The 11,230-nt window shown below is 40.4% G+C and overlaps 1 protein-coding gene across 1 annotated transcript; it reads right to left on the reverse strand.

Moving 5' to 3' along the window:
- Positions 1-2,589: 2,589 nt before the first annotated feature.
- Positions 2,590-3,120, reverse strand: LOC120780971. The gene is made up of 2 exons (XM_040113198.1): positions 2,854-3,120; positions 2,590-2,788 (listed from the first exon to the last, which is right to left on the reverse strand). The coding sequence occupies exons 1-2, from the start codon at positions 3,079-3,081 to the stop codon at positions 2,681-2,683; spliced, it is 336 nt and encodes a 111-aa protein (XP_039969132.1). The 5' UTR covers positions 3,082-3,120; the 3' UTR covers positions 2,590-2,680.
- Between the last annotated feature and the right edge of the window lie 8,110 nt (positions 3,121-11,230).

An 11,230-nucleotide genomic window follows, 5' to 3' on the forward strand; every position in this document is an offset into this window, starting at 1 on the left:
AGGAATCATTTTAATCACCTGTCAAACACTTCTTGATAGTAAATATTGATTTATTCATCATAATAATTATACTTATTTCAAGATACAATAATATTAGTATGAATATGATGAATTAAATCTCAATCAGCTTCACATATGCTGGTTTGTAGGCGGAGCTGTACAGCGGCAAGGGAAGCGGTGAAAATTGGCGGCCATTCGTTTATTTTTTTCGGCACAGCTTGGATTTTCTATCATCACAGAAGTGCTGAACACAATGAGCGCGACAGACTGCAAGCGACATTTGTCAAATATTAGAATACACACGTTCTTAGAGACACATTTATTAAGGCAGCTTCACAACTATATAACTGTGTCCATAAGAACGAGTGTATTCGCGCTCAATGTGTTCAGCACTTGACTCTTTGACAAAACGCAAGTTTCGGCCATTGGTTGACCGTGACAACGGAGATGCGAAAGAAGCGTGCGACACTTGTTATTATGAATGTATGTACATATGTATGTGGCTCGCATTTGCTTTCGTAAACATACAGACAAATGTGCCAAAGAAATAATATACATATGTATGTATACATAAATATGCCATAGAAATTCTATTGGTACAAATATGAAAATGATAACGAAATAATGCGAAAATGCATATTTCATGAAGGTCATTAATTTTTTTCGAAGAAATGAAAGGATGAATGAAATGTTTATATGACCACATTTAAGTTCATTTTATAATAGTCGAAATTAATATAATTTCTGAAATAATAATTTATTGAAAATTATTTTTTATTTAATTTTATAACATAAAATTTTTACCATTTTTCGGAAAACAATGGTTCTTATATGTATGTATACATACATATGCCATAGAAATTCTATTGGTACAAATATGGAAATGATAACGAAATAATGCGAAAATGCATATTTCATGAAGGTCATTAATTTTTAAGGGGATGACATCCTTGCAACGCCAGCAGATCGCACCGGCACACGGCCATTGCCTGAATTGCCTGGCGCCTACTCATCTCACGCGCGAATGCACAATCGGGTACCAGTGCCAGGTATGCATGCAGCAACATCACACGATGCTGCACCGCACCGCCGGACCCGACGTTGAGCGGCATCATACCCCTCGCGGCCGTACTGCCAGTCGGTGACTCACGAGACCGCAACCGCGAAGGCAAGCCTCCCCTTCAGAGGAGTCCCGCGCCTGGCGCCAGCATCATACCACCCCGCATCGGAGGCGCCATCCTAGGCCACAAGCCCGTCGTAAGACAGGCCTCAGCAACGTTGTTGCAACACTGCAACAACTTCAGAAGGCTGAATACTCGCCTAGGGGGGCCAGGATGTATAAATGAGCATCCTCCACCGGACATCTACACATACACCACACTATCACACCACATCAACTCTACCTCACAACACTGACACGCACCTTCACCATACTCACTTCACAAATCATCAGGGCTTACAACCCACATTCCACACTACACCTAAAAGCATCATATATTGACACCCGCATGCACGTACACCAACCAACCACATCACACCATCGGATCCCACACAGTAAAGGGAAAAAAGGAACCACAAGGAGATCAGCACTTCACTTCGTTTTTGACCTTCACAGCGACTTGTACGCCTGTGCGATAATTTCGTTTTTCGGCCTATTCGATTGGTGCGCATCTTTTCGCGAGTTATTCACTCCACGTGCGACCGGAGTTCTACTTCATACATTATATAACTTATTTGATTATTACAAAATCTTTATAATAAACCCCATTGGGACATTTCCCATTTTATTCAACCTTACGCGTGTGCATATACACTAACGTTTATTTTCGTTCGGAAAAATAGTGTTGGTGTAAAAGGTGAGTGCGGAATATTTACAATTGTTCTACAAAAACAACAATTGTCTAAATAGCAGAAGCATCACAAGTCAATATGGCAGCCGAATTGGCGAAGGCCAAATGTAGTAAATTTTACAACGAAAACGATTTCATTCATAAACGCAAGCGTATATTCCACAGGCGACCTCGCTTCATTCATAAAAACAGACGCCGTAATATCTCCCCGAGCATGCCTTTGCCAACAAGCGTTTTTTCGCGACGATGGCAAGAGCTAAAAATCATAAATTGAATGACTTTCTGATGTTTCTTCGCAGAAAGAAGTGACAAAAGTGGCAACATAGCCGTTGTCGATTTAAAATATTTGTCTATTCTAAAATATTTTTCCGTGGCTGCAAGCTCATACAAAAACATACATACAGTGCACTCGCGATAATATGAACTAATTAAAAACAGGACTGTTAATTTTTGCGAGAGTGTTCATATTTACGAAAGGTGCAAAAACGAAAAAATGTAGTATTAAATTAAATTTTTTTTTATTTTAAACTTCAAAATAAACTTGTTTTATTAATTTTTTTCGTTACACAAGTAAAACAATGTTGCATGTAAACAGAACAGTTTAGATATAATTTCATATTATACATATTTTAATTTTATAAAAAGTTAAAGCTCATTTTGGAAAAAAATCGGTAATCCTCTTTTGCTGTTTCTTTTGTTCAACCAGCTTAAAAACTGCTTTTTCCCTTAGGTTCTTTAATACATTTAATTCCTTTTGTTCAACCATTTCACTTTCAGCCCATTCCACACCATTATTAAATATGTCAATAGCTTCTCTTGCTGTAATCGTCTTACTCTACAGTATGGTCGTCTTCGTCGGATATTTCTTGTATTTCATTTTCATTGAATTCAATAGCATCCTCGTTCCATTCTCTAACGTCGCAAGCAGTGATTCCAATCTGCAGTGAATATAAATATGTACTAAATACAACTTTTTTGAGTTTACGTTTCTGATAAAACAAACCTCAGGTCTCAAGTTTTGTAAAAGATTGGCTGCGCTCTCCTCCAAGTCCCCCACATTCATATTCAAGTGCCTTCGAAGGATATTCAAAGGAATTTCATCTTCAGGATCTTCTTGATTTTCAAGCATACTCAAAACATTGTTCCAGCGTTTTGATAGCACAGCCTCATCCACTTTATTCCATGCAGATTCAAGGGTAATAATAGCGTCCTTAAGTGAAATTTGCTTCATAGACTCTAGCAAGTCACATCCTGTTGCAGCAACGGAAGCCAAAAGACTATTTCTGTAATAAAATTTTGTAATCCTGATTGCATTTTGGTGAATGAACGATGGAACCAATCTTTGAAGATAGCGGCAGTCATCCAAGCGGACTTTGAATGTCTATAATGAACAGGGCAGTCAAACCCCTTAAAACAACGGGAGTTTCTGGCCTTGTCTATCACAAGGAGCTCGAGTTGATGAGATCCTTCCGCATTTGAACAGCACAAGAATGTTATTCTTTGCTTTTCCATCTTGCTCCTGGGGCTGTTTTTCTAATGATGATACATACGTCTTTTGTGGTAAAAGTTTCCAAAATAAACCGGATTCGTCGGCGTTGTAAACTTGCTCCCGACTTAAACCAATCTCTTCCATTTTCGTCTTTAGAGCTTTTTTGAATGGATCGACCAACTGGGGCTGTGAAGATAGTTTTTCCCCAGAAACTTGGAGCAACCGAACGCCATATCTCTTTTTGAAATTTTGGAGCCATCCATCACATGCATTGAAGTCAAGGCAATTTTCTTTAATTGTACAATGAAGCACCTTCGCCTTTTCTTTTATCATCAGTCCGCTCACCGGGAGTTTTTTGTCCCTCATATGCAAAAACCATCTATACAACGATTTTTCCAATTTTGGATACTCTGATGGACGCATAGTTTTCCTTTTTCCAGGACCCAAAAATGTATCGTTAACACATTTAAGGATAGCGTTTTTATTTTTCTTTATTCCACATACTGTAGACTTTGCCACTTCATATTTAGTTGCTAAATTTGCAACACTTGCACCTTTTCGTAAGCATTCCAAAATATCGGATTTGTCTCTTAAAGTCAGAAACGAATGCTTTTTTGTGTGCATGTTTCAAAATTATTTACATTTGATTATTTCTTAAGAAAATAAAGAGGCACTTATGCTTGCGTGCAATCACCAACCAAAAACACTTAAAATTTCCTACAGACGACTAACGTAGACAAAATCAAACCCTGTAATGAGCACCTGTAAGCATTTTCGAGCGATGGGTAAATACATAGTATGTATGTACATGCATATTGAATGCGAATAACTAGGGAATTCCCCAAATTCCAAAGCGCTTTAAATTCGTTATTGACAACAATATTGTTCATATTTTAGAGCTTTTGTCCAAAGTTCATATTTTAGAGTAGTCAATGGTAGCCAAAAAGTGTTCATATTTTGGGGGGTTCATAATTTAGGGTGTTCATATTATCGCGAGTAAACTGTAGTTTGTTGGCGAAGCTGTTACAGCGGCAAGGAAAGCGGTGACAATCGGCGGCCATTCGTTTATTTTTTTCGGCACAGCTTGGATTTTCTATCATCACACAATGCTGTGTTGACTTTTTGACAAACCGTGAGTGTCCGTGACAACGGAGATGCGAAAGATGCGTGCGACACTTCTTATTATGAATGTATGTACATATGTATGTATGTATGTGGCTCGCATTTGCTTTCGTAAACATACAGACAATTATGCCAAAGGAATAATATACATATGTATATGCCATAGAAATTTTATTGGTACAAATATGGAAATGATAACGAAATAATGCGAATATGCATATTTCATGAAGGTCATCAATTTTCTTCGAAGAAATGAAGTTCATTTGGCACATCCTCACTTTGTAATAGTCGAAATAAATATAATTTGTTTGAAATATTAATTTATTTACAAATTAAAAAATAAAATTAAAGAGAAATAAAATTAAAATTAGTTTTACCTAATTTTTCCCGATTTTGTAAAAAAAAATTAAAATTTTTACCATTTTTCGGAAAACAAAGGTTCATTTAATACAAATAATCACGCATATGTGACTCAGAAAATGCTTTTTTACATTCTCTGTGTTACTTTGCATATTTTTCTTCAAAACATTTCTCTTTATTTATTCTCGCCTGAATTCAGTCGTTTTACATATATTTGTGCCAGAGAACGTGCTCATTTCTGCTAAATAGCAGCGAAAATGGTGAATTCCTTACCACAATTCTATCAGCTCTGTTAGCCGTCAAATCGAATATCACACAGAATTCAATTTGCACCTTCGCTATGCTTTAAGTTCTCTGCACAAACTACAGCAATTAAAATGTCGAGAAAGAAGTGCGACGCTGGAAAGATTCAACAAACGGCGGCAGGGAAGAAAATATAATGCGGCAAAAGAATTAGAGAAGAAATATATGAAATTTTGAAGAAATTAAATTAGAACAAATTAACAGAATGTAAAAGACAAAAACGTATGATTATGTAAATTGGTACAAGTTTGCCCAAGCAATGTTAATGTAATGTCCAATAAGAATTAACTACATTTACAGATGCGCAGTAAAACACACATGACTGCTAATTTTATTTGCTGATATATCCAAAGAAATCAGTAGAAATACTTCAAAGTAAAATTCTTCTTCTTAATTGGCGTAGACACCGCTTACGCGATTATAGCCGTGTTAACAACAGCGCGCCAGTCGTTTCTTCTTTTCGCTGCGTGGCGCCAATTGGATATTCCAAGCGAAGCCAGGTCCTTCTCCACTTGGTCCTTCCAACGAAGTGGAGGTCTTCCTCTTCCTCTGCTTCCCCCGGCGGGTACTGCGTCGAATACTTTCAGAGCTGGAGTGTTTTCATCCATCCGGACAACATGACCTAGCCAGCGTAGCCGCTGTCTTTTAATTCGCTGAACTATGTCAATGTCGTTATATATCTCGTACAGCTCATCGTTCCATTCGCCGTGGCCAATGCGCAAAGGACCATAAATCTTTCGCAGAATTTTTCTCTCGAAAACTCGTAACGTCGACTCATCGGTTGCTGTCATCGCCCAAGCCTCTGCACCATATAGCAGGACGGGAATTATGAGCGATTTATAGAGTTTGGTTTTTGTTCGTCGAGAGAGGACTTTACTTTTCAATTGCCTACTCAGTCCGAAGTAGCACCTGTTGGCAAGAGCAATCCTGCGTTGGATTTCCAGGCTGACATTATTAGTGGTGTTAATGCTGGTTCCTAAATAGACGAAATTATCTACAACTTCAAAGTTATGACTGTCAACAGTGACGTGGAGAGCCAAGTCGCGAATGCGACGACTGTTTGTTTGATGACAGGAGATATTTCGTCTTGCCCTCGTTCACTGCCAGACCCATTTTCTGTGCTTCCTTGTCCAGCCTGGAGAAAGCAGAACTAACGGCGCGGGTGTTGAGGCCGATGATATCAATATCATCGGCATACGCCAACAGCTGTACACTCTTATAGAAGATGGTACCTTCTCTATTTAGTTCTGCGGCTCGAGCTATTTTCTCCAAAAGCAGGTTGAAAAAGTCGCACGATAGGGAATCGCCTTGTCTGAAACCTCGTTTGGTATCGAACGGCTCGGAGAGGTCCTTCCCGATCCTGACGGAGCTTTTGGTGTTACTCAACGTCAGTTTACACAGCCGTATTAGTTTTGCGGGGATACCAAATTCAGACATCGCGGCATAAAGGCAGCTCCTTTTCGTGCTGTCGAAAGCAGCTTTGAAATCGACGAAGAGGTGGTGTGTGTCGATTCTCCTTTCACGGGTCTTTTCCAAGATTTGGCGCATGATAAATATCTGGTCGGTTGTTGATTTGCCAGGTCTAAAGCCACACTGATAAGGTCCAATCAGTTTGTTGACGGTGGGCTTTAATCTTTCACACAATACGCTCGATAGAACCTTATATGCGATGTTGAGGAGGCTAATCCCACGGTAGTTGGCGCAGATTGTGGGGTCTCCTTTTTTATGGATTGGGCATAGCACACTTAAGTTCCAATCGTTGGGCATGCTTTCGTCCGACCATATTTTACAAAGAAGCTGATGCATGCTCATTATCAGTTCTTCGCCGCCGTGTTTGAATAGCTCGGCCGGTAGTCCGTCGGCCCCTGCCGCTTTGTTGTTCTTGAGGCGGGCAATTGCTATTCGAACTTCTTCATGGTCGGGTAATGGAACGTCTGCTCCATCGTCATCGATTCGGGAATCGGGTTCTCCTTCTCCTGGTGTTGTGCGTTCACTGCCATTCAGCAGGCTGGAGAAGTGTTTCCTCCATAATTTAACTATGCTCTGAGCATCAGTAACTAGATCACCTTTGGGGGTTCTACAAGAGTATGCTCCGGTCTTGAAACCTTCTGTAAGCCGCCGCATTTTTTCGTAGAGTTTTCGAGCAGTACCCCTGTCGGCCAGCTTATCAAGCTCTTCGTACTCAGGCATTTCGGCCTCTTTCTTCTTCTGTCTGCAAATGCGTCTCGCTTCCATCTTCAACTCTCGGTATCTATCCTATCCCGCACGTGTTGTGGTCGATCGTAACGTTGCGAGGTAGGCAGCCTGTTTTCTCTCCGCTGCGACACGGCACTCCTCGTCGTACCAGCTGTTCTTTTGCTCTTTCCGAAAACCAATGGTTTCGGTTGCAGCTGTACGTAAGGAATTTGAAATGCCGTCCCACAGTTCCCTTACACCGAGTTGTTGACTAGTGCTCTCAGAGAGCAGGAGTGCAAGCCGAGTAGAAAATCGTTCGGCTGTCTGTTGTGATTGCAGCTTCTCGACGTCGAACCTTCCTTGTGTTTGTTGGCGTGTCTTTTTGCTGCACAGAGGCGAGTGCGAATCTTAACTGCAACAAGATAGTGGTCCGAGTCGATGTTAGGACCTCGGAGCGCACGCACATCTAAAACACTGGAGACGTGTCTTCCATCTATCACAACATGATTGATCTGGTTGGTAGTTTTTCGATCCGGAGACAGCCAGGTAGCTTGATGAATCTTCTTATGCTGGAATCTAGTACTACAGATAACCATATTTCGGGCCCCGGCGAAGTCAATCAGCCTCAACCCGTTTGGGGATGTTTCGTCGTGGAGGCTGAATTTACCGACCGTAGTGCCAAATATACCTTCTTTGCCCACCCTGACGTTAAAGTCTCCAAGCACGATTTTGACATCGTGGCGGGGGCAGCTCTCATAAGCGCGCTCCAAGCGCTCATAGACGGCGTCTTTGGTCACATCGTCCTTCTCTTCCGTCGGGGCGTGGGCGCAAATCAGCGATATGTTGAAGAACCTCGCTTTGATGCGGATTGTGGCTAGACGTTCATTCACAATTCGCCATGAACGAAAGTACTCGGCGACGGAGTCTCTCTCCCACCACGAATCCAACACTAATCTTGCGCTCCTTTATATGGCCACTGTAGTAAATGTCACAAGGACCTACTCGTCTCTGTCCTTGTCCCGTCCATCGCATTTCTTGGACGGCGGTGATGTCAGCCTTTATTTTTGCGAGGACATCAACCAGCTGGGCAGCGGCATGGTCCTTATTCCGTTTGCCATGGTCGTCATCAAAAGGGGGGTCTCTCATCCGAGGCTGTGTTTTCCTTTTCATTGGTATTGTTTTTTACGTGGCGGGTCCCAAGCCCTGCGCACAACCCTATGTAGGGAATGTTTCGCCTTCTCACATTAGCTCGCCTTCGAACGGATGTTCTTAGGCTACCCAGAGGATACTTGGTCAAAAACCGGAAGTAGTGAGCTGCTTGAGCCATGTGTAAAAGAATCGTTTCTGGCCACTCCCAAGTGAATGGCGATCAGAGAACTTTCCTCACTTGCGTGAACTTCTACACATGACTCCATCCTCCACTTTCACTTTTTTCCACCAAATTCACTTTCATTAAAATGTTGTCACTTAAAATTAATTGATATTTACTTAATTAATAATAACAATATTTAATTGATACAATATTGTTTATAAAATACGTTATATTTTACGATATATATGTATGTATGTACATATATTTTTTAATACTCTTGCAAGCAGTTGCTGCAGAGTATAATAGATTTGTTCACCTTACAGTTGTACGTATCACCTAAAATGAAACGATAGAGATACATACATATGTATGTTTAAATGATCAGGACACGAGAAAAGTTGAAATCTGGTTGACTGTCTGTCTGTCCGTCCGTCCGTCCGTGTATGTTGTTACATGAGTAAAACTTTGAGATATCTCAATGAAACTTGGTATGTGGGTTAGTACAAAAAAATATTCGAGTTCGTAGATGGGCGTAATCGGACCACTGCCACGCCCACAAATCACTTTTGACCGCAAACATATAAAACGCCATAACTAAGCACTGAATTAAGATATAAAGCTGTAATTTGGAACAGAGAATTGCAGTAGCAAGAGGCACATATGGGCAAAATTTTTTAACAAAATGGGCGTAGCCCTGGCCTCTAACAAGTTTGATGTAAATATCTTCTAAATCACTAACGCTACAACAACCAAATTTGCGGTACAAATATTATAAGAACTTTTATCGGCAGCGTAAAAAAGGATGAAATCGAAAGATAACTCCTGCCACTCCTCATATAACGGTATTGTTAAAAACTATTAAAAGCACCGTGGTATCGCCCACTTTTTGGTGAAAATCCATATCTCCGAACTAGACTAAACCGTTTTCAACGAAATTTGGTACGTCGCATTCCTTTCATATTTCTATATCACGTTGTGAAAATGTACGAAATTGGACAGTAAAAACGATTACTTCCCATAGAACACAGTTTTAAATTCCATTCCAAGGATCCATTACTTTGCATTTCTCCAATGCAAATGCAACCCTTTCATTACAAGCAGCTTTTATTTCTCGTTTGCAGATAGAATTGGAGCACATTGGATGAGTCTGTACTTCAATTTCGCTTTCTGTAGTTGTTCACCCGTTATCACAGCTTAAAGACAAAACCCTTGCTTTAAATATAAGTTACTTATAGTAAATTTATCCTTATGCTAGAGAATATTAATCGCACAGCAGAACTGAACCGCTCAGGTACCGTATTTTACGAGAATCTGCAATTCCTGCCGATGATATCGACAATTATCACTTGCATGGACGGATATGGTTAAACTATAACTATATATATCCATACCCCATACCCATCCGCAGTGTCTAAAGTGTCTTCAAGTGAAAATATTTTGACCAATGTGGCAAGTACATCAAAAGAACAAGCCGAAGATATCCCACTCGTACCAGGAGTGGCAGGAGTAAAAGTGCAGCCCAATCCTTCGGACCAGGAGCTCTACGAAATCAACGACGATCCAGCTAAATGGCCAATCGACAAGTACACGCGTGATCACATTTGTAAGGACGGAGCCAATCAAAACATCCAAAATGATTTTCCCAAAAGTGAGCGCATTTACAAAGATAAAGCGCGACAGTTGTCGAGACATTTATTCGAACGTCAGCTTTTAAATGGTGAAAAAGTTTCGCGAAAGTGGCTAATTTATTCCAAAAGTACTGGATGTGTTTTTTGTGGTCCTTGTTTGCTTTTTAATGACGGGGAGAGTCAATTCGACAAAAAGAAGGTTTCAATGACTGACTCGAGTGTCAACTCATGAGAATTCGCCTACTCACAAATTATCTGTTCCGCATATGAAAGAACGAAGCATCGTGTTAGGTCGCATTGACCGCGCATAAACAATGCAATTAGATGAAGAAATAAATTACTGGAAAAACATTCTGAAAAGAGTATTTGCATGCGTAAAAGCATTTTCATCACGTGGTTTGCCTTTCAGAGGACACGACGAAAAATTTAGATCAATCCACAATGGAAATTATTTAATGTCCTTAGAGCTTATCGACAAGTTCGATCCGTTCTTAGCTAAACACATTACACGTTATGGAAATCCAGGCTCAGTATTTACGAGTTATCTTTTTTCAACAACATGCGAAGAGTTCATTCGACTTATGGGAAACAAAGTTTTGGAAACAATTGTAATGGAAATATTAACAGCAAAATATTTTTCTCTGATCATTGACTCGACACCGGATATATCTCACGTAGACCAGCTCACTTATGTAATCAGATATGTCCTGCCTAATGGATCACCTGTAGAACGGTTTCTCAAGTTTATTCCAAACACAGGCCACTAATCACAACAAACGACAGATGCTGTTACTTCAACTTTAACTGAATTGGGAGTTGACATTTCAAACTGCCCCGGGCAATCATATGACAACGCAGCTAACATGTCAGGCAATTATAACGGCCTGCAAGCTAAAATAAAGGAAATTTCCCCCTTTGCCGACTATGTTCCCTGTTCAGCACACTCGCTGAATTTAGTAGGTGAATGTGCAGCAGAAAGCAGCCAAGAGCC

The sequence above is a fragment of the Bactrocera tryoni genome, unplaced genomic scaffold (assembly GCF_016617805.1).
Source record: "Bactrocera tryoni isolate S06 unplaced genomic scaffold, CSIRO_BtryS06_freeze2 scaffold_25, whole genome shotgun sequence".
NCBI lineage: Eukaryota > Metazoa > Arthropoda > Insecta > Diptera > Tephritidae > Bactrocera > Bactrocera tryoni.